The 24,732-nt window shown below is 44.9% G+C and overlaps 2 protein-coding genes across 4 annotated transcripts in view; both read right to left on the minus strand.

Moving 5' to 3' along the window:
• The window catches only part of LOC118796001, a 76,073-nt gene extending 70,830 nt beyond the window's left edge, over positions 1–5,243 (minus strand). For both annotated transcript variants that reach the window (XM_036554833.1, XM_036554830.1), the window contains exon 1: positions 4,646–5,243. In XM_036554833.1, coding sequence (XP_036410726.1) covers positions 4,646–4,861 — 216 coding nt within the window. In that variant the 5' untranslated portion in view covers positions 4,862–5,243. The remainder of the gene's footprint in view (positions 1–4,645) is intronic.
• Positions 5,244–9,173: 3,930 nt separating this feature from the next.
• On the minus strand, positions 9,174–24,732 carry amer3 (APC membrane recruitment protein 3). Of its 2 annotated transcripts, none has more exons than XM_036554822.1 (3): positions 24,168–24,542; positions 19,919–22,833; positions 9,174–10,463 (listed from the first exon to the last, which is right to left on the minus strand). In XM_036554822.1, exon 2 carries the CDS (start codon positions 22,810–22,812, stop codon positions 19,933–19,935), a length of 2,880 nt encoding a protein of 959 aa, XP_036410715.1. In that variant the 5' UTR covers positions 22,813–22,833; positions 24,168–24,542; the 3' UTR covers positions 9,174–10,463; positions 19,919–19,932. The 2 variants fall into 2 exon arrangements, with proteins under 2 accessions (XP_036410715.1, XP_036410714.1); XM_036554821.1 differs by lacking the exon at positions 24,168–24,542 and adding an exon at positions 24,552–24,732 and having other exon boundaries at positions 9,175–10,463.

Genomic DNA, 24,732 nt, shown 5'->3' on the forward strand with positions numbered 1-24,732 from the left:
GTGTGGTATAGTGTTTAGAACACTGAAATTACAACCACATATTTGCAATAGGCTGCACAACTGGAAGATCTGTAAATTTCTTATGTAAAATACCTGGGATAGCAGCATCAGATAACCAAATATGAAATAATGTGATGTTCAACACAGTGTTGTTAGTCTGTCCCCACTTGCAGGCTGCAGGCTGCAGGCAGCATATTCAGACACACTGCCTGAATATTGCATTTTGTCATTGTTTCTCTGGGTTGTCTAATATCATTCCCAATGGCAATGTTAAAAGCTAATGTTGTGATGTTCTTATCTCACGTGGTCAAGGGGCAGCCCTGCAGTCAAGGTGAGAGGCCTTCCAGGACTGGTGTAATGAGGTATGGTCATCACTGGAAAGATGGTGGCCACATAAACAAGTAACCAGATGAACCAGATTCCAGCTCTTCCACAGCACTGGCCAACTTCTACCTTCTGATGGCAGACCGAAAGGAATTCACCATGCTATTCAATACTGCTAATACACACACATAAAGTGGACCTGGGGCTGTTCTGTGGTGAGCAAATACCCAAGAAAAGCGTTTGGCTGGAAGCTTTAAACATTTTGATACAAGGCTTACAAAGACCATTCACAGAACTTGGCATGCACCTGAAAATTTCCCCAAGGGTTTGTTTTACAATGCATCTTGAACTGTTTCCATATAATGTGGCATTATAGTAATCGAAATCTCCACACATATTAAATCATAACTGTAAAATAAAATACTGATATGTATTTTTTTTCTGAAGAAACTTCTTTGCCCTTTAAAGCAAAGGTCTTCTGCACCGCAGGCAAAAATATCCCTGGAGTTTTTCAATGTCACATGGGCTATGGCCTAGACGGTGACCAGAAGGCCAGCTTCGGTGAATGACAGACACAAATGAAGAGGCGCAGGGGTGACCGACAGTGACCCAAGGGTCACAATGAGTCACTGTACGCTTTGCGCCTGGCATCACTGGATCTGATGAGTCGCTTCTCGGCTCCTCTTAACGAGCTCTCCATCACCGCTCTGATCTGAGGGTGCTGTAATTGCGAAGGTCACAGCCGAGTGGCGATAACTCCTCCCGGAGATTCGCTTCTAATTTGGGATGTTGATGTCTGCACCCGCGGCACAGCCCAGGCGTCCATGGTAACGGGCATCCTTTGCTGAATGGCATGGTAAACTCCAGGCTTGGCGGGCGTTCAGGAACAGGCTGCTCCTGCCACTTCAATGGAGGGTTACAGCTGTGAGACGCCTGTCAAGCAGAACGGCCAACCATCCCGTTGGAAACAGGAACTCCCATGATGCACTACTCCACATCTAATTAACTCCGGAGTTTCATCTAAGCTCCACATCGTGACACGGCTGGCCACATTCTGAAGGCCACATATTGATCTTCCAAACAAAGATCCCAGAGGAGAATTTTCAGACAATCCCTACACAATTAACCAAACCTGGCCAAACCGGTCCTGTCCACGACTATAAAAATGACACTCACCATTTCCTTTCCGCATTTTACCTGTTCCTGGCATCCCTCCTCCACCCATTATCCCCCCTTTCTTTTCTCTGTTTATGATGTCCAAATGGGGGAATCAAAAACCTCTGTCCACAGCCAGGTGAGATCCCTTCATCAGACTCCAAGCCAAATAAAAGGACCACTATAACCACATCACACACAACCTTCACGGAAATTCACACCTACTGAATTCTAATCTGGAAAAATGCAATTGTGTTGGAATGACACAGGCCCCTGTCATTTATATTATGTTACACTTACGCTCTGGAGCAGGTGTGCACTTGTGATCTCGGCACAGACACTTCTTCATATGTGGTTAGTATTGTCCTGTTTGCACGTTTCACGTCACTTCACTAGATGAACTTTGCACTCACACCATACAGGTTGCTCTGGATAAGAGTGTCTGCTAAACGACGATTATGTAATGTGATGGATAAAAGCAAGGGATTCTGGGATAGAGGGGTCGCAGAATTGCCGCCCTTGCAAAGCCTTCCGGTTCACACCTGCCACCCCCCGGCCCTGTTAGCGTGGTGTTTGCAAGGGGTCAGGAGGTGTTCGGAGGCCCAGGGCAGTGCTGGGGCTAATGAACTTTGCAGATCTTCTCTGGCCACATGGTAGACAGGGGTGCATTCCTCCAGGGCTAAGTTTAAACTTCATGACCGGCACTGAACCTGCCTACACCCCCGCATGAAGCCACGCACACCTCACATGCACCATGTAGACTCACAGTCTCACTCACAGATACGTGCACATACCAACACACTCAGCTAAAATACACTAGCACACAGATATACAGACAGAGATACACACACACACAAACACACAGGCACACATAGCTACACACAAACAAAAAACACTGGCGCACAGATACACACAGATGTCCACACACACACACACATACAGACACACAAAGACATTCACAAACACACATACACATAGCCTCACACATACACACACACACACACACACAAGCACCCATAGCTACACACATAGCTAAAATACACTGGCGCACAGATACACACACACGCATAGATAAAAAACTCTCACAAACACATAGCTTCACACATACACACACTCACAAACATACACAAAGACACATTCACAGTTGAATGCATTCATATTCACTGATGCCAACATAGAGAATCCAACACAGAGAGCAAAGTACTCTATCTCACACAGCACAAACACACTGACCGCTTGTTAATTTTGGGCAAATAACTCTGCCCTGTTCCACCATGCTCCTTGGCTGTGACATTAAGGGCACCCAGATGAATGACAGAATTAAAAGGTCACTTGTGAGGTTTCTGGCCAGAGTTCCCTCCAAAAGGACAACAGTTTTATTTTAGTTTGCAGTACAGAGAACTGACTCAAAGCTGTCAGCACAGTCGGATAGTCTCCACAGCATCAGTGCATGGCACTGCAATTTCATTTCATAGCCGAGATAAATCAGCTTTCTTGCTTAAGATACATGCGATGTGAGGTCAGCCAGTTCATATTTGTTCCAAAAAACAAAAACAAGTTGGGCACCTCACATGTATTACACCTCTAGCAGAACACACATCTGTGTTTACTGACTGCTGGCAAGTAAAGCAAGAGTGTGCTGACCTACCCGTTGCTTGTATCAGGCAAACTGAAATCCATTCATTCAGTCTTGGATGCATTGGTGTTCAGTGGGCATAGTGGATATATGGTTTGGGCAGTTGGGCCTGGACCAATGAGCTGTCTGTGTAAATCCAATGTGGGACACTGCTGTTATGTCCTCATATGACACACTACACCGAGCCATCAGTGAGTCGTTACTATGTAGTTGAGACAGAGCTGCACTTTTTGACAGAGTGCAAAACATTGCAATCAATCTGTGATTGCTTCTTCCCAAAATTTGAAGAAAAAACAACCCAAATTCGATGCTCTACCAAACCACAGTAAACTACCCTACTTATTGGGTGAAGACAAAGAGAGCTGTACTATAGCTGCACAATATGTTCTCACTTGTCACCATCTGAGGGACACTGAATGATACACATATTCACACACATATTTCCTACTTGTTACAGAAAGAAGCCCAAGACCACACTCAGACACACGTGCACGCACAGACAGCCTCTCTCTCTCACACACACACACACACGCAAACACCAACAGATGCACACACACACACACACCCACACACACACACACACACACACACACACACAAGCACACAGAGACTCATAAGTGTACATGCACACACATGCACGCACACAGATACAGTTGTCCTAACTATCCTACTGCTTTAAATAAAATAAAATAAAATAAAATAAAATAAAATAAAATAAAATAAAATAAATAATAACAATAATAATTAATAATCACTACTGGTATCTGATTACCAATCTGGTTATTATATTGTGCCTGTATATGTTCTGATTTCTTGTATCTGTCCATGTATGCATGTGTTCTGTATATGTTCTGATTTCTTGTTCTGTATGTTATGACTGCTTTGGCAATACAAGTGCCTATTTGTCATGCCAATAAAGCACTTTTGAATTTGGATTGGGTTACATTTGTTTTATGATGTGTGAGATTTAAAACCACAAGTAGCTCAATGAGAGGTGAATCACCACAGATTAGAATGTCCTGGCCTGTTCATTGGGAGTCAGTCATACTATTTGGGGAAAAGAGCTGCTTAACCAGCATCTTATCTAGTTACATATACATGATGGTACTGCAACAGTGCGACCCTTGCTTGAGACATTATCACTTTTATCTGTTTATGGTACACCGCCTACTGAAACATGAAATCTGTGCATCCTTATCAATCTCAATCACTTTTCTCTAAACGAAGGACTATAGGACCTTCTGTACTTTGGGAGTTGCCCAGCTAAAACAACAAAAAAGCCTCAAAGTTAGAAATCAATTAAATAAACCGTCTATGCTTAATAACGTTTAATACTTAATATCAAATAAATTAATTGCCGGAGCTGGTGGACTAATGCTGTGATGCTGGACATTTTTGGAATGTGAAATAAGTTAAATCGGAATCTATACTGGACTGAGGGCATACCGTAGTAGGGATAAATGACAGATTCGTCTATAAAAGTGCAATCAGATGTCAGTAAAAATGTGTAAAAACGTGACCGCATCTTACCTGGCACAACTTTAGTATGGTCCAGCAAAGGATATATGCGGACAACGTGAACTTTGCTCTCATATATCGTTCAGGTAAACAGGTGAGATGCATCTGCACCTCGTCCAAACCACCTTCCAGGTAGTGACTGTTTACCTCCCCGTCCGCGTTGGGGTCGCTGCCCTCCGCCACAGTCGATGTGCTGCGGACGTTGTTGTTGTTGTTATCGTCCTCCATCTCTTCAGCCACGTTGCTTTTCAAAACTACATAGCGTTAATTACCATCCCTGTATCCGCTATCTCGCTCCAGAAACTCGACCCAGACGCCTTTAGTTTAACGCTCATCAAATTTACCGGAGTAAAAAACGAACAAAAAAGTCTTGCCTCATTTCACGTACACAGAAAGTTTTGGAAAAATGTACCGTATCCACGTTTCGCTCGCTTCATTAATACTAGCAAAACCTTCACAGTGTTTAGCTTTTAAATAACCTCTGAAAGACGCCGTTGTGTATTGCACACAAGATAAATATAGTCCTGGCTTAACAACCCCGCTAAGAGCTTCCAAACTCCTCTTGCCAAAAAAGAGGAGCCAGTCATTCCTCCACAGCTGCCTTGTGCTGAACAAAGTGGCGCTATCGAGATGAAGGATAGCGAGCAGCAACGTGCAGGAGAGATGGAGCAGACAAGCAATTATTTGCGTTTTGCATCTGTGGCTTTCGTTTGATGTTACCACAGATGAATGAATACAACACCGTGTTTGAATTTTTTTTTGTACTACGATGTGAAACTCAGTCCTGGCCGCTTCACTCTCATTTACTGACAGGGGTGTCTGGTGACGAGTGGACAGATAGTGATAAGGGTAAGGGACAAACTCCAGACGATACTCCCGTCTATTCGTTATTTGCAGGAGAGTTATACGGCTTGCAATTACTGAAAACGTTCAACAGGGCATAAACTACAACTATACTGAATAAATGTTAAACCGTACCGGTATTCTCGCCGCTCTCGTTGAACAATGTTTATGAGAATGCCTCGTTTTACTTGTGCAGTATCAGGCTCATTCTCCGCGATCTCACTTGGCAAGTGGAGTTGGAGCACGCTATGTGTTGGGTAACCGAGGCATCCAGCTCTGGAACTTCCCGCAGGTGCCTCGGGGCTGGAACACACGTCTTAGCGGCGTACTGTGCTAAGGGAGAGACCGCAGCAGCAAGCCTCACCAGATCCCTGTCCATCATCCGGAGAACGGCGCAGCTGCACGAAAACAGACTCCCTTATTGTTCCCGTCCGCCCCCTTCCTGTCCCCTGGTCCTGATGCGGGCGGCTCGTAAACGCAGCCGTTCTCCTTCTCTCTCGCTGTTCCTCCCCCTCCCCTGTGCTGCGTTTACAGAACAGAGTGGAGCGGTATCGAGTATTGTGAGATGAAAGGTTTTGGTCAATAATGAAGTCTGCGCAAATAACTTGCCAATAATGCAAACATAGCTACGGGGTACTGGCTCTCAGAATCCATTAGCGTACGATCAATATTATTGCAGACATCAGCCATATTATATCAGTGTAGACGGCCAGAGTTGTCTGGTGTGAACCTCTCGCCACTGGATTTGGAAGTAAGCTACAATCAGCATGGCGAGATGCGTCTGTGATTTGCACGTAAAATATATCAGAACAGCTTACGCAGCACTACAGAATCCCGAAGACTTTACTTGATAGACGCCGCGACGCAGGCGCTGGTAGGGACTCTAACCAGACAAGGTTTGTGCGCATTCAGCTCTTTTTTCTTCCCTGTTTTGACCCTTCTGTAGTTCTCCACTCCTCCATTTAACCCGACAACACGCCTTGTGCCTGAAGCGAGGTCATTCCCTCGTACTTTCCCCTTGTCCCCCAGCAACGGGGTTCGACCCGCAACAACCACCCGAAAAAAAGAAGAGAGATAAGAGGTTTATTTTACAACTCACAGTATATACAAGAAACTTCATAGAAAACGAACTGACATTATGTGCATTTTAATTAATATTGCACAAAATCACATTTTTTTTCCTCACAAAACTAAAAGATCTTGTCAACAGTTGTTCCAAAATGATGTATTCAGTTAAAACTGGCACATTCTGTAGAAATTATATATTGCACTTATAAAAATTAGGCATGCAAACACTTACATTCATCATCTTCACAAAATATTTATTGTATTCACTGTCCTGTTACATTGCCTGTTAATCTACTATAGGTTCAACACTGTTTTGTCATGCTATAATTGCGTGTGGAAACTAATTATAAACTAATTTTATTTGATCTGAAAATAAATCCTGAGTTATTTGATTTGTTATGTCATCTACTGGAAAGTAGACCCTTGGTTCTTCATTATACTCCAACATTAAAGACAACAGTACAGAAAACCAAACTACCAATAAATCAGTTTGCTTGCAGTTATGTGGTATAGCTTAATCACACTTTTTAGAGATGATAATTTTTACATTGGGTATTCAGTTAGTAGACACCCTAATCCAGGAAATTTATAATAGCTTTACACGTTGTCTATTTATACAGCTGGATATTTATCCTGAAGAAATTACCGTTAGAATCCACCCAGTTTTTGAACCTATAGCCTCCTGGTTGGAAGCCATTTTACACCTCTGCTACTATTACCTCATGGGTAAGGGTAAGCATCACCAAACTCCTTATGCAGGCATGTCTGATGTCATTTCATCAGAATATATTTTCCTTCAATGACTGCAATCGGCATGTGCTTTCAGAAAACTTCCTGCATTTCTTGGTAGCGTGCCACAATGCCACATTCCTGCTGAAAGTACCACAGGCATGCACTGGAGTAAAAATGGCTACTACCTCATCAAATCTACAGTCACCTCATTTGACATAATAACCATAATGGCCGTCGTGATGGCTGCACTCGTGCAGCTTGAACTGCCTTTCAGCATTGTCACATTTTGTGAACTCACCTCACACAAATGCTGAATATTAATTGCAAGCCCGATCTGGGATTTGGCCTTGTAGTGTCGGTCAACTTCAGCAAGTGTACTTCTGAAGTGTTAGGGGCTAATAATGCCTGACGCTTTATCTCCCCTCTGGTAACGCAGTACAATAATGAGAAACCAGAGTCAGTTAGTAGGAGTTTGGTGTACTGTGTACACAGTCACTGGCAGCCATTTCCATTGTTGAGCCCCAGAACAACTGAATAGTGTGGTGGGGGCTGAAATCTGAAATCTAATACTGCCCTTTCATTTACTGCCAGCCTTTGGCAGAATGGCATTCCTCCACACATGCCCCACCTTCCTTCTCTCCCTCTCTCTCTCTCCCTTGGTTAATAATAGCACATATCCCATAATCAGGGCCTAACACCTTAACAGCAGTTCACAGTATTAGATGGTTTATTGTTCTTCAGTGGGAGAGTGACAAGGTTTCCGACTCAACTTTACTTGTAGAGGGAATGACTACAGTTACCGGAGGGCCCTGGTAGCAGCAAACTTGGAATTGGGAATTATATCTTAATTTGAATTGTTGGTATTACTTGAGGGGTAGGCAATAGCTTGTTTGTACTTGTAAATTCAAATATGCTGCATTGGGGTATCTGCCAAATACATACATAAAAGACAGTAACTTGATCATCTTTGTATTTGTGAGCTATACTGGTTACACTGCAATGTGGGTTGCTGGCCAGTAGATGGCAGGCTTGTCAGAGCTGACACGCATGCGCTCAGACATGCTCCCACATCTCCATATTACACTAAGACTGTTTTTTTCTGCATGAATGTTATGCCATTGCAGAGCAGAATTGCGGATCTTTGTTTTTAATGGATAGTTCCTCCCACTCACTGAGGTCACGCTATCAGCCAATCCACATACCGTACAGATCAGTCAAATAGTGCTGTGACGATGACACATTGATCCATAAGAAACAAATAAGCCCACAACCATTACAACCAGGCCAGGCCACCGCTGCGGCACCTGTTTGCCCAAGAAATTCAGAGCCATATGAGGAGTATGACACACAGCTTCAGTATGAATCACAGGCAACGTTAAAGCAACACAAGAGCAACTTTTCAAACCAACCTGACATTACATTCAAAATAAAGTGTCCATTTTGTAATCTGAAAATGGAAAATAATTACACACAGCCAAGTTCTTGCTTAGAAACATAAGGACATTTTGAGTGAGTAAAGATGTCTCTTCCATGAACCACATGTTACATTCAAACTAAACCTACAAAGCCCAGTTCCAAACTTTGATTAGCTCACTGAAGAGAAAACTACTGAAAAAGTGATATATGTTATATACAATACACCAATATAAAATCCAACATATACGGTATATATTTTCTCATGTCAAAATATACCACATTTATTAGAAAATATATCAACTATATATTTCATATATCATTGCATGCACATACTGTCAAATATATTTTGAAATGAAATACGCTGTAAAATATATCCTACAATACATGCATGTGCATTATATATATAGAATATGAGCAATATATTTTGCAATACATGCCATACTCTGATAGTGTCTATATATTTGTAGTTTTGGATTTCATATTTTAACACATGTGGACACTTTTTCATGACAGACTATCCAACATCAGTCTATCCCCCAAAGCAATCATGATGCACATATTCATCATTCACAAACAACAACAACAGAAAAACATGGCATGGATCTATTCAAGCTATAATAAAGACACTGTTTTAAAAAAGACAACCGTTGTGCTCAGGGCTGGTTTGGTCTCCCTTTACTGGTTCTCTCCGAGAGGTAAAAACAGGTTTGTGATCAGTGTCGAACACAAATAAATCTCTGTAAAGGCTCTGAGAAATTGTGGAAGAAAATCTGTGACTTGACCTGCTGAACTCTCCCTTACGTTTTGCAGCTCAGGAAGATCTCCTTCTTCGGTCGCCTCCCAACTGTTCCGAATGTTACCACGGGAACCCTGGAGAATGGGAGCAATTGGGATGTGGTCCGCTTCACTCCATGTGAGACTGTAGCTCCCAAGGGAGGAGAAGAGCTTTTCATACCTCCTCTTCCCACCAGTGTATGTATGTCAGAGGCCCCCAAAACTCAAATGGTCCCTTGCAAAAACGTCTGGCCTCTGTCACCCAAGACAGGGGCCAAGAGCTTCCCAATACCCCACACATTGCAAAAAAGTGTATCCGGTAAAAATCTGAAGTGTCAGATAGAAAAAGACCAAACACGACAAACTGCTGCCATAATGTGCTATATAAAAGTAACACAGTACTGTATGTTGTTATTTGAAACCCAGCAAACAAGTTTTTCCCAGATTTTTTTCTAAAATTTGTGGTAAAAAGTTCCCTGCAGGAACTGCATAATCTTATTTTATTCTGCTGACCCCAGGAGATCACTTATGATAAAAAAGTTAAACATAAGTGAAACAATTGCTGACATCATATTGGTTTTTGTTTCTTTTGTTCCAGTCTTTGAATTTTGTTTGGTCATCTGGAGATAATTCAAATACTTGGAAAAATTTGCTGTGAGCCCAAAATGAGGCCAATGGACTGTGCACTGTCAGTCATAGATACTGTCACACCCCAGAGGATCCCGGTTGAGTGACATTCAACAGATGTGGCTGATCTGAAATCCCAAAACATTTCAGAAAACATACTTTAAAAAAACACCAGAGAAGAGTTTGACAGATGGTGTAAAGATCAGCTGCACTCAAGAGGCGTTGGAATTTATATTGGAGCTAGACCCAGAGACATTTGGAGGCAGGATAGGATTGGGGAGGGGCTATATTGGGGGTGGAGCTGGAGGCGGGGTTAGAGCCAGTGCTGGAGATCATTGAGATGGGCCTGGCACAGGTTTCTGGCTGGACTCTGTGAAGAGAGGAGAGAAGACGCTGAGTCAGTCAGGCCACAGCAGGTAGTAATATAATGGACTCTCAGAGCACCTAATGATTACACGTCTCATGTGTCCTGAACCTCACTTAGCAAATTCACCAAAGTCAACAATGTCTCTTTGCCCGGTTTAAAATCAAACCTTGGTCTCTCTTCCTCCAGTGTTAATTGAGTTAGAAATGAAGAGGGTACATTAAAGGATGGCAACCCAGCCTTCTGAGCGTAAATCACACATGAACTAAAACAACACGGTATGTTAGGTCTAACCCTACAGTCACACGGACGACACAGGAGGGAGACAAAGCGACCGGCTGCCATTCATTTTCAATGAGAGTCGGCGATTTACAGCGACAAGAGACAAACGGCCGTTGCAAAGCCAACTAGGCGGGACTAAAATTAGACTAGAGGTCTATTTTATGCAAATACTGGGCGATGCGACACGGCGACTACCAATGGGAGTGAAGGCAGCGTGACACACGTTGCTGAAACAAATGATGCAGCATTTTGATTAGTTCTCTAACCTCGTAATCACAAGCCAGGAACGCCCATAAACGAAAAGCGACAAGGACTCCTGTGATTCCCTGAGTTTCTAGGAGAGTGCTGAGATCCACACTGCGGAGGCTATGCCTGGCCTTCGAGTCACACAAGCCACCGAATCTCGCCTCTCAGATTCAGCCAATCTACGCAGCCACTCCTCTGTGCTCCAAAAATCGTGAAACTCCTGGAGATAGGACCCATCCAAAAGCTGCTCTCGTGACAGACCCCACTTTAAGGACCAATGGAAAATGGATGAATCCTTCCAGTGTTGTTTTCCTCATGGAGCCACAACAGTCAGCTCTGTGTGTCGTTTCTCAGTGACCTTTTGATCCCATTGAGCCCAATTTGTTGAAGATTATTCCATAGTAGACCGAATTAATTGGCATCAGTCAAAGCCAGTGTGATCCTCTTTGATTCTGTCTTGCTTTTCAGCCGTTTCCAGTGATTCTGGAGACGAATCAGAGGGGGCATTTATCAAAAGCCAGGGCGTGATCTGTGCTGCCAAGGAACAAGTGTAGAATTATATGAGATAGTCTGTAAACAATCTGATTGTAGATAAAGTATTACCGCTTTCCTGCAAATCTAAAACATACAATATGTACATTGACTTCTCTTGACTTTAGGTAAATTCTGCCACCTTGTGGCCACAATGTGACATTAAAAAAACTTCATATATCTGTTTGTATTCATAATTTTTAGATTAAACAAACAACCAATCGCAAGACTGACAATAAATGGCTCAAACACAGGTATAAAACCTTATTATTGTTAGCTGAGACATCAATGCAACCCATTGATACATTTTATGCAACCTTATGGTGGCCATGCAAAGCTCTTAATTGTTTCTGGGAAATTACAGAAGGAATCATATATTTTGTTATAACTCCACTTTGTTGGACAGAAGGCACTTGAGACTCTAGCTGCAGCTTGATGACAAACAGCAACTAAACAGGCTGACCCATGATACAAGAGGATGAGTGACTCACTCATCACTGTCTCATGAGATATGAAACACTTGGAAACTGGCAATGCCAGCTGTCCCTCCAATGCCCTTGAAATGACAGCGCAGCTAAGAAGGACCTTCCGCTCACTCTTTAAGGAATCAGACAGCTGTGACAGACAATCCACAGAGACCACAGAGGAAGATGACACAGATTAGATAAAGCGCAGCCCTAACACGAACATCAAATACATTGTAATACATTGAGAAATATGATGTTCACGCCCATGAATATTTAAAGTATACAGTTAAAATATATTAATCGAAAGCAAAAATATATTGCAATATACCAGAATGGCAATCATTTACATCTATTTCTTTTTCTTTGTATGAACAGGAGTACAGGGTTCTGTGGAGGTAATGTAGAATCCTCCCCCAGCCTTTGGCTACAGCTCACAGGCCCTCAGCGTCAGCTATTTTGGAGAGGTTAATAAATATTTTATCATACATCATGTGGTTGTGTTCCCGGGAGTCACTCACACATATAGGGATAAATGTGGGTCACGACCTCCAAGGCATGGCTGGCCGAAGCAATATTGGTGCCCTAGGCAAGATTTTGCTGAGGCAATCCCCCATCCAAACACCTAACACCCCCCCACCCATCCCACACACACACACACACACACACACACACACACACACACACACACACACCCATACATGCACACGTGCGCACACACACACTGTTACCCTGGTGGGTGGCTCTCCATAAAATAAAAATGACAAAAATAGTGATAAAAACAATGACATGCGGCCCCACTTTGATGGGTCTATGTGGTTTATGCCTTGGGCCAGCCCTGCTCCAACTCCCTCCCTCCTCTCTCGTTCCAGCCCCCTACCCTCTCATTACTCCCTCATCTCCTTTATCTCCCCACCTCTCTCTCATTCACCCCTCCCTCCATCTAGACACCACCTCTTCCAGACAGGCCAGGGTCTGTTCTGATGATCGCTTAATTGACTCACCCCACCCCGACGCCCTCCACTGATTGGCCATCCCCAGGGATGCCTGATCTTGCCGCTGGCCTGCAGATATAAAAGAGCGAGTGGCTTTCAGACTGATCTATGGCACTCCCATTACCATTGGTATCTTACTGCCACTGGCACTTAAACAACAACAACTGCGACATAATGCAGACTGCACAGAAGCCAAGCTTTATTTAAGAGAGAAGCTGTTAACAGCTTTACTGCCTATTGAGTAACAGTTACAAAACAGCTATATCCAAGCAACGGAGAACAAGCTGTTAAAATCGACTGCATTCAGTCAAAATAAGCCGCCTGTGGCTCAGTTTCACGCTGTGACCATCATTACGATTGTGTCTGATTCAGTGGCACAAATAAGGCCAACTATAAAATATCCACCATGGTCCAACGGTCACTGTTACGTTTTGCCAAGCTTCTTCCTGATATTCCAACAGACTCAATGGGACGGACTTTAATAATAACTAGGCTTTCCACTCTCTGTGACCTCGGGTGACTCGTCATTTGTCCAGCGGTGGCATGACACCTAGAGCCGTTAGACCGTCGTCCCCTGCTGCTCGGTGGGTCAGCAGCGTTTCCATGGCAACCGTGGCTGTGGCAACCCTCCCACGTTGGACACCACCGAGGTGACAGCAGTGACACGGAGGGGTTCACATAAGGTGACAAGTTGGGAGTCGCACCCCCACACCCCCTCAAAGTCTGCTGTTCCCCACTGAGGCAGCAGGAGTCCACAAAATAATAAAGGAAATAACGAACAACGTCTCCATCTAGGGCCATAACAGACAAAAGCATCGCTGATACTACCGTTCGTCCTCAATCTCACCCACCACTGGAGCTCTTACTAAAATGTACTGACAGTTAATACAGAATAAAATAGTAGATATAACATATCCCACAGTATTGCAGAACATATTCTGCAACATGTTCAGTTATATAATATGGTCCACAATATAAGCATACATTACATTTATAAAAAGTGGCATAAATACATCTTTTGTCCAGTCCAGCCATTGGATCCTAAACGGACTTTCAGTTGCTGCATTGATTGTACTACAATGCACATTGATTATGCAATTGTAGTTAAGTGTACATATGTTCATAGCATTCATGTACACACAACCATTGGATCTACAGCTCATTATCTCTGTGTGTTTGGCACTGCATGATTCTGCTTGCACTACCTCTTTATTGCACCTCTTTATATGTGTAATGGCTCGTAAGTCTTCATATGAATGTGTCAGGATGTATTGGGTATTGTGTGCCATATTGTGACTGCAGAAACCACTCCACCAAGGCAAATTCCTTGTGCATTTAATGTACTTGGCAAAAAAGGTGCTTTTGATTTTGATTCTGATTAACTGCAGCACATTGTGGCACTGAAACCTATTGCTGATACTGAGGATTTCAGTTTTCTTTCTGATGTGGATTCATTGTGAATAAATCATGAACACGGCCAGACAGAGTCAGCCCTCTGTAACATTGGATTCCAATAACTCTGTCCTCCACAGTGCCTCTCCATCTCTTTGCAATTTACTCTCCCACATGGCACAGTTATTTTCACTGTGGCGGCTGCAGTTCTGTTTTTCCTGGAGAAATGAAGAAATAAAAATAGAAGACTATGGGAAACTGTACGAATCTTTGGCTCATTTGATGGGGAATTTCACCTGGCACCCAAATTGTGAGCTGGCTGCCTAAGAGCTCTTCAAAGATTGAACTGGAGAGGCTATTTATACCTCACAGACTGTAGTGATTCCAAAGATTCAGTCGCTCGATGTGTTGCAGTAATGAGCTGTACACTGAAAACTTATGGGACGTCTGCTGAGTCTATACAGACAGCGTGAGCCTATGCCTAAATTATGTACAGTATGTGTAATGCGATATATACTATATTTGTATTATGTACAGACAGAGCTCTCAGCAAAGCTATGTTCTGCATCACTGAAGCTTGTCAAGCTCGGAGACTAATGTCAGATTAAGACTTGCTGTGACTCTCCATCAATCTGTTTATTGCAATCATTCAGTATTGTACCCAGGTGACAAATGTCTCAGTGATCAGCCTGCACACCAAGTGTGACAAAAATGACATCTAACCATCCAAACCAAAACTCACCCACTCCTTCGCAGGAAAACAGTGCCAAAGCAAACAACCAGGTTTCTATGACAAAGAGTCAAAAGGCACCTGGATTGGCTGTTACATCTGTATACAGAAGATGCCTGGTCTGAATGCATTGAAACAGAATGCCTGATCTGGTCCCCAGCTGGTGTCCGTGTTCCACTCCCTCATAGTCAGACAGATTGACTTGTGACATGTGACACTGCTACTTTCTGTCCGGGAGCTCAATCTGTTGGTGTACTCTTTTTTAAGCAACCAGTCAGTTTATGTGACTAGAAAAACTGTGCGTGTTCAAAGCTGCAGAATTCTTGCTGATTTTGATATGTTATGGTCACTATTACAATACTAAAATATTATTGTAGATGACATTGTAGATACCTGTGTATAATGGTAACAATGTATCATATAGCTTATAGTAAGCTATATATAGCTATACAGATGATCTCTCTCTCTCTCTCTCTATGTATGTATGCATGTATACATATACATGTATTGATTAGGAATCAACAAAATGCTGCTACAATGGTTCAGATAACAGAACATCTGAACACTGTCACCGTTGCTCATAAGGCCTGGGGTCCAGATCAGGTCTGGGTAGCTTGCAAAGAGATCGCAGAAGATGAGCGCCTTTTCAGCTCATGTGTTTCAACATAGCACAAGTGTACTGACTGCGTGAACGATGTTGCCATGGTTTTTGAATCTGGGGGGGGGGTGCAGTTGCCATGTCACAGAGAAACGGCAGGAACAGGCTTGACCTTGAAGATACGGCTCCCTGCTGAACTCTTTCCACATAACCCCGCCCCTCACCTTGCCTCCCCACTTCCGCCCTCCTGAGTCCTGCCATGGATATGATCCACAGTGATGTAGCTTTGAGCCAAGATGGCGGAGTCATGATTTAGGTTTGTTGGAAGATCAGAGTTCCTCTATTTGTATTATTTTCCTTCTGGGGCTCCTCCTTAGAGCCCTCATTTGTGTGGATTGAGTTAATTATAGATGTGCTCCCCCTGCCCCCAAGCCAGGTCACTCTAATTACAGATCCATACCATTAATGAGCAGGCATAGCATCTTTAATCCACCTCATTCAATCTAAACTCATCTGTCTCCTCCAGCCAGCAGCTGCACATCTGAGCTTTCACTGAGCTCTACCTTAAGACAGGATATAGACAGATCCTGCTGACAATCACACAAAATCTCATTCCCTCTAACTCTCTCCTCCCATTCGACTGACAGCGTGAGGAGTGAAGAGGCCCCTCCTTCCCTGCGTGTCTGCGAGCGCTCCCGCTACACGCGCGCGCGTTCTCTCTCGCTGGGGAAGCGCTTAGCAACCGGTATGTGGCCCTGTCTCCACGGCGATGCAGCCTCCCCTCTGCTGCCATGGCAGCAGCGCTGAGAGGTTGGACTGTGGGTTTGGCCATTAGTGGCGAGGCGCTGTGATTCACTGCCATCTTTCAATGTCAAGAACGCTGCCCTTGGTTGCAGACGAGATAAACACATTTAGTGGAGGACTCATCCTAACCATTGTGTTTTTTGGGGTAGGAGAAGAATGCCCTTCACCAAAAGACATTTATCATTCCTTGAGGAGTGCAAGGCCCAGAAAGTCATTGATCCAACGGTAGCTCAAAAGAGAACAAGGTAGTACATCCCACAAACAAAGATGAAAATGATGCACTACTTACATTATACGTGTGGTTATTTTAAGTCCCACATCTGAATAGAAAACATGCAAACATGCTTTGGCTACCCAGCCTTCATTGGAGCGTAACATGCTGCCTTGTTCTCTTTAGTGCTACTGTTAGATTAAGCACAGTGTTTGCTGTGCCTTGTTGTTTAACATTGAAAAAGGAATGTAAGCATTGCATTTTTTCCATTCTTCTCCGTTTCAGTCACAGCAACGATGTTTAATCACAGGAGGAAAGAAAATATAGCTCAGATTGTTGACATTTCACTGCAAGGTCCCATGGTGTGACCCAATGGTGAATGCCTTTTTATTGCAACACATTATTTTAATTTAGCATACACTTATCATATCCAGAGCGACTTACAGGGTTTACAATTCTTACATTTCATCCATTTATTCAGCCAAGTATTTACTGAGGCAAATGGGTACAACAGCAGTGCTGCAGCAGAGAATAGAACCAGCAGCCTCTGGGTTATGAGCCCTGCTCCTTACCGTTATGCCTGCTGCTGCCAGCAGCTTGTACTTGCATAGAGCTTTTTACACAGTTCCACGCAAATCCATGCTCTGCAGTATCTCATTCCAGCACAATGCCTTTCCAGTGCTACGTCTCTTACACCAAACACGACCATCACCTGATTAATAACAAAACCATGCTGCCAGTGCACTTTTCTCACATTCTCTTCGCTGTTTGACTGTGTTGCGGCACATGGATTTGTTACGCAGGCGCAGGGGGGTGCTAACAGGCCCGGCCAACTCGGAGTGCGAGGAGTGAGTAACACCCTGACGTCTGGCAGGGTGGCACACCGAGACACCAGTCCACACTACGATACTGCCCCGCAGGTGCTGCAGGCCGGCTTGCCTCGGGCCCCCCGCCACATCACTGGGGTACGGGGGATTCATCATTTACAGCGGTGTGTGCGCTCCAGCGGTCAATCCTAACGAGCTGGAAAAAGGCAACGCCAATGCTGTCCGCGGACATCAACATCACCCACATTCCGGCAGGGGGGTTTAGACTACAGGTCTATGTTGTGCTCTGTCTGGTGGCGGTTTAAAGACAAATAAAAATAGCAGGGGCACTGAACTAGTGGATGCTGATGATGTCAGCTGATGCTGCTGAAAGCCAGCAGAAACTAATGAGATGACTCAGGTGCTGTCATATCTATGATCACGCCACAGGACTCCCAAACCCACCCCTTCAAGTTCAACACAGCCTGGGGATTGAAATATCTGAATATTAAATATCATACGCAGTGATGGCAAAAGTAGTGCTGTGAAAACCACCATAGATAGACCTATCATGTATAATCCATCACTCACTGATTTTAACCAGTCATAGCATTTCATTATTAACCTTTTTATTGGTTCATACAAGTCACCATCATGGTGGCACCACCCATTCAGGAAGCCTAATTCCCACGACTTATTACAGGTTTGCTTAAACAGCAGGTGAACTGATGGCATGTGACAGATTAGCTCTTTTCTCAGACAACCTGGACTTTCTCAGCTGAACAGCACGGCCCCTGGCCTCAGACTGGGTCTTAATTCAATCTGAAGCACTTAGATTCCTGTCCCTGCATCGCCTGACAGAGAGAGCCCGGTGCGTCTCCTTGAATTACTACCTGACATTAAAGTAGAACGTAAAAGAGCATTGGCTGGTCAGGACATGGCCACACAGCAAAGACTGCAGGGTAATTGAGAGCACAAAGAGTACGAGGTACCTTTTGATGATCTGGAATAATGTGATCTTCAGAATGTCGTGGAGTAAAAGTTGTACACCTGCTCGGTGACAACGTTCAAACTTTCATATATTCTGTTTTGTCTAAAGGTGGTGCACAGAATGAATAATAATAATATGCATAAGACTATGGCATATCTACAGCTCTGCTTTTTTACAAGTGGAGCCTTCTATTTCTATGGCAAATCAGACGTAAAGATGACATCTCTCCAGGGCCCCTCACTGTCACTTCTCAGGAGCCATTTTTATTAAACCCCAGGGAGTAGGGAGTCTTCATTTCATATGACACAATTGCTGTGATGACATCACCTCCATGATTTGCAGACATGGCTGACGTAGTGCTGAGCCATCAGCCCGACACCATTAAGGCGGATCTTAAATTAAAGTGGCAAGCAGGCTGTCTGTAGCTGGGTGACGTGATGCCAATTTAGTCACACTTTGTTGGTTATCCTGATATCGTCATTAAAACACAGACAATGAAAACTCAATAACCGTCTGGGATCAACTGACTTCCCCCTGGCAGTTTGCAGCAAATGGAGATCCAGAACTATTGTTCTGTGCTGCTGTCTGTGTTGTTCAATGTTTATACAGAGGGTAGGGATGTAGGATGGGGTCACAACAGTAATTATCTGGACAGGCATAGGCATGGGCCAGATTCGCCAGATTATTTGTGACTAATTAAAATAATAATTAAAAAAATGCTGTTTATTACCTCAGAGACATTGGGGGGTGCTTCAGAAGTGCACAAAAAGGCATGCAACCTTCACAAGCTATAGCTACAGATTTAAGATGTCGCTGAAACAAAGTAACTGGAAATGCAGTTTTATTCAAACCTACAATGTATAAACTGTAAGTATAAAAGGTTCAAACTTTCACCAGAATATGACTGGGACGATTTAGTTTTAAAACAGGTACTGTAAATCCTTTTCAATGCTAGAAATTCAAAGGAATCTCTAAATGGCACCACAAAAGTGGGTTTAGAAATTGGTGGCTGGTACACTGGTATTTTTTAACCTTTCTCTTTTTTGCCTAAAAGCTATGCCTTCAGTGCTTGGCAGCATAGCAATACTATAAAAGATCATTAAAAGGCAAGAAATAAAATGTAAAAAAATTTGAGAGACCATCAACTATGAATGTCCTTCAGGACAGAACATTTTCCAGAAACATAATTCAGGGATTAAATATGAATTAAATGGCTCTACTGATGTACTGACTGAACATTCCCTTTGTTCTCTTATTAACTCACTCAAAGTGGTTCCTGTGACTATGAGGTAATTGCCAGTGATTTAAGCTCTGTACTGACATGAGATTTGTGCTACGGCCGCACTGCTATGGATCAGGGCATATTTTGACACAGTGGAGCAGTGAGAGCTTCTCTCAGAGAACCCCATACCTGTGTGATCGCTGTCATTTTTTCATCCTGCGCCGGCGCTCCACCTTCTTCTCCTCTGGCATGGTGTAGCCACACTGCCCACCACGGTTTACCCCGGATTTTTTGTGCCTCCTCACCCTCTCGCGCGGCTGCTCCTTGGCGGCATCCTCCCCCGGCGGTGCCACGCCGTGACTCTGGCTGCTGGCGAACTCCGAGCAGGCAGAGCTGGACAGGGGGAGGGACTTCGGCCTGGGGGTTTGGGCTGGGGTTGGATTACCAAAGGCGCTGGTTGCAGAGACATCCGAACAGGGGCTCTTGTATGTTTCCAGGACCAACTCATCCGAACCGTTAGCCGTAGCAAGACCCAGACCGCCGGTCCCCAGGAAGGAAGGCGAGTTTGTACTCTCCATCCCGAGGCGTGGTAAGGATCTTCTGTCTATTTCTGTGCTGTGCATTCCAAGGCTATTTTTCTCTTTGTTGCTGCTTTTCCGCTTGTGCTTGGACTTGAGATACCTATGTCTCTGCTCTTTGCTCTCTTTGGCTCTGACTTCTCTCTCTCCATTGTCCCCTAGCTGGAGGAGAAAGGGAGAGGACCCCATCTCTGACTCCCCCTGGCTGTGGCTCCCATTGATTTTCATAGAGGACACCTGGCCAATGCACTGCTCCAGGATCTGAATGATGTCAATGTCGCTTCTTGCCGTGCATGGGCTGATGGGAGAATCAAGGAATCCCCGGGGGAGCGATTGGGGCGTCCCTGCACAGCTCGACCGGTGACAACTGGTGTAGTTAATGAGGTCAGTGGTCTTAATGTGCTCGATAAAAGTCATGCATGAAGCACACAGGTAGAGCTCTTTGGAGCCCTGCTTCAGTGAGCCCTTGCAGGATTCGCATAGGGACTCCTTGTTAATTGCTAGCAGGAACACAGAACTCGTTCCAGATCCTGGAGACCTCAGCATAGGAGATGCCAGATCTTTGCTGGGAGTCAAAGGGGAGTCTTTGTTAAATATTCTGAAGCAAAAGCCGTTCGTGGGTGTCTTAATCTGGCTTTTGATATGACTGCTGCTTGCTGGTGAAGCCGGAACAAGTTCCTCGCTGCAGGCTTCAGCAGAAGCTGGGCTAACATCTGCCTGGCAAACCATGCTTTCTTGGGAGCCAGTTTTCTCTGCACCACCATCATCAACCTGCGGCTGCCCCTCCAGCCCTTCTTGAACCTTGGGAGAAAGTTCTCCACCCTCCAAATGCACACTGCATCTGCTGGCATCTGTCATATTATTTGCAGCCTCTGATGGACTTGTCTTCTCAGTCCTCTGCTTGAGCCAGTTCATGATCCCCATCGCCAGGGAGATCTCAGTATCGCACAGCTTCATCAGGCAGTCCTTTCCCCTCCAGCTACTCTGGAAGAGCTCCTGACTCACAAAGTCCAGAGCCAAGGGCGGGGCCAGGTTCTCCTCCGCCCCAACGTGAAAGCTGTACATGGACAGCGGGAGGTCACCAGAGAGCCCAAGAATGCTCTCCGACATGCCCATCTCGTCATCAAAGATGGGGGTCATCCCCGACTCGTTGGGGTCGTAAAACAGCTCATAGAGGGCATCACCACTGTAGCTGTCTCTGGGGAATCGGGCCGAGAGGCAAGGCGTGAGGGCATCCCTGCTGGTGTCCTCCAGCCCCGGAGAGATGTAGTCATAGTAGCCTTCATCGCTGGTGGAGACCGTTTCCTGGTTGTCACTTTTTTGTGTCACCACATCCGTCCGGTGCCCTGGTGTTTGAGCAGAATTGTTGGGAGAAGTGATTGGCTGTTTGCTGTCGGTTTTGGTCGGGGTGGTGACGGCTGGCACAGTATTTAGCACCTTGCCCTCTGTTACAGGACTCTGTCTCAAGAGGACGGCTCTGCCAAGGCAGTCCCACATCCCAAACAAGTCCAGGACCTCCGAGTGGGCAGGGGAGGCCATCTGCTCCACACCACCCTGGTAGGATCCTACCACAGGGCTGGCTTTCCTGGGCTCGCAGATGTCCTTGTCGGGGTCATGCCTCTGTGGGACCTCCAGAGACGGGTGGTTCTCCTCGTCCGCAAATATCTCCCCGCATCCTGTCTGTGAGCCAAAGCTCTTCAGGGATGTCATGTCCTCGCAAAGGTTGTGGCAGTAATCAGTGGAGGAGTCAGAGAGGAGGTCGTTGTGCTCAGGGGTGTTTAGGAGCCCCATACAAGGGCGGTCCCGGCGCCTCACGTGCTTCCTGGTCCCATAATGTGCCACTTCCTGCTCACCCGCTCTGGGAGTCGGGGCACATGGAGAGGGGGCCTTGTCCTGCTTGTGCCTCTTTGTCCCAAACAAGTCTTTGATGGCCTTCCTGGGCCTCCTGAGGGAGATCCTCTTCTTGGGGATGGACTTGGCGATGGAGGGTACGAAGGGCACCTGGGGGGTCAGGTTGCGGTAGTCGATGATGTCCCTGCTGCGGCTGGAAGTACTCCGGTTCTCCCGCAGCAGCCTGCCCCGCCCGCCGGTGGAGACGCCGAATCCGGAGAAGCTGACACTGCTGACGAGCCTCCCCCTGCGTCGGGCAGAGGGAGTCCAGCACCCCCCTTCGGGCCCCGCCCCGCCCGCCTCCGCCCACCGCCCCATGCCGGCCACACAGTCGTGGGTCTTGCTCTTCCGGACGAAGCCGGAGTGGGCCCAGCCAGCGGAGGGTGTGTCCGTGAGGGCCGGGGACAGGATGTGCTGGCCGCCGGGCTCCAAGGGGCTCGCTGGAGATTGGGCGCAACTGTCCCCTCTGTCATTGCTGGCCTCGCTGCCGCTGTGCGCAGGGCAGCCTGGCCCACAGCTCTCGCTCTCACTGTGGCCCTCCTCCATGCTGGGACTGGGCATGTCCCCAGGGGGATGCAGAATGTTTCGTTTGGGGCTCTTTGGCAGCTCTTCCATGTGGGGCGATCACATGCATCTCTGCAGAGAGACATCGAAGCCACAAAGTCAGCACAGCTATCATTATTCATGTCCCTTTATAGATGATCCTTTCTTTTTTCTATGCCAACAGTACAAATATCGTATCAATTTTTTTGTATGCATGGCCTTGTTAATTAGCCCTCTGTTGAGAAAACATCTTAGGGTGTGAAATATTAATACAACAAAACAGCACTCACTCGTAGGCTTCACTAGTAAACAAGGCATGGTTTTGCAAAGAAACGTGATGATATTATTACTGTTAATGCTAAACAATCCCTTTATTTACATGACAATTTCATATTTTCACATGCCATTCGTTGTTTCTATAGGTACTGAAACTGGAAAGGAAACCATAACCAAAATAGTTTAGGACAATAAAATTCTAAGTGCGATCAAAGTGGGGGAAAACATTACCTATCCTCTGCAAGTGTGTTGATAATATAATTGCCAGTATAAGTACCAATTCCACCGGTATTCCAATTACATATTGATTTATCACCATGTGGTTTATTGGATTACTCGTACCGTTCATTAAACGTCAGGAAACGAAATACTAGAATTCCATTCGTAAACGCGAACATCACTATTAACAAAGACCAACATTTATTTTTAAATGCGTTGTGTCATGCCATCTTTAACAACAGAGTTGTGGAAATGGCGTAGCCTACATATTTACCATTTAGTGGGTAACTTGTTTTAAAGGGTTAATTTCCATGCAATGAAATACAACTGAACATTGCTGTGTTTACTATTCTGAGACATTTGTTAATGACTGTTCTCATTGACGAAATGCTGTTTAAATGTCTAGCTAAAAAAAATAACGGCACAAATGTGTTCCAAAAATATTTCTTGCACACATGACAATCTGCCATAGGCTTACACATTACAGTTTGTCATCAATAATAGTAGAACGTGAATGGCAGAAATATAGGCAAACAATGGCAATTTACATGCAGTGTTTATCTTATGTTTACCGTTCTCCTTGATAGCAATGAACTAATTTTGCACATTGTGATGAACGTGTAATATTTCCTCAACATGCCATTTAATCAACGGTCCATTCCCCCTAAAAACGTACATCGGCACTGTAACGCTCAAAGGCATCATTTTGCTGCATTATTTCAAGTCGATTTCCCTTTGGATTTCTCTGTTACTAATATCCCGCAAAATCATTAATTATACATGATGTCTGCACATATATCAGTAACATGCAGCTCAACACTACATCACGGTGCAATTAAGCAGGTCGTGCTGTATATCCGAAAAGGCGTCATGCTTTCTTACCTTAAATTTTATCAAACCATGCAGGCTAACGATAGGGGATAAGCGCTTACCCTGTGATTGTGTTTCTCTCCTTCAGTTATTTGAAAATATCCTTCCCTCCGATTGAGTGGAAACGGGCTGCCTCCAGTTATAAATTGGGAGCCAACGTATGAGGTACGTGAAAAGGGGAACATCTTGTCCTCCACACTACGCAGAAGCACGTTAATTTATCTAGCAGAAGTGCCCTCCGAAAAAAGACACATCTTACAGTAAATTAGCCTTTGTAAATGTCGGTGCTCCTGCACAATGGAATGATTTGGTTCGCATTTAAGACATCTTTTATTTCTGCTACCCGTTTGGGAGTCCTTACAGTACGGCAGTTCATCTGACAGCACCCCTTAACACGAGAGTCGTCGTATTCCGTTTGAATGGGTGATAATCGCGTATTACCTTACCTGCTTCCACATCGCACTGGTGGTACCCGTAGCTGTACAACCCTCACTGGTCCATTAGAGGAAGGCACAGCGCTGTATCGTCGGCATCCCAGCAACCACTAGCTCTGAATAATCATTTCATGGCCAACCTGTTCAATAACGACGGAATGCGAGGCGGCGACCAGACACGACGGGACAGAAG

This window comes from Megalops cyprinoides, chromosome 20, assembly GCF_013368585.1.
Source record: "Megalops cyprinoides isolate fMegCyp1 chromosome 20, fMegCyp1.pri, whole genome shotgun sequence".
Lineage (NCBI taxonomy): Eukaryota > Metazoa > Chordata > Actinopteri > Elopiformes > Megalopidae > Megalops > Megalops cyprinoides.

Bases quoted from the DNA above. Each gene is read 5' to 3' on its own strand.
- amer3 (XM_036554822.1), bottom strand. From the start codon at position 22,812: ATGGAAGAGCTGCCAAAGAGCCCCAAACGAAACATTCTGCATCCCCCT.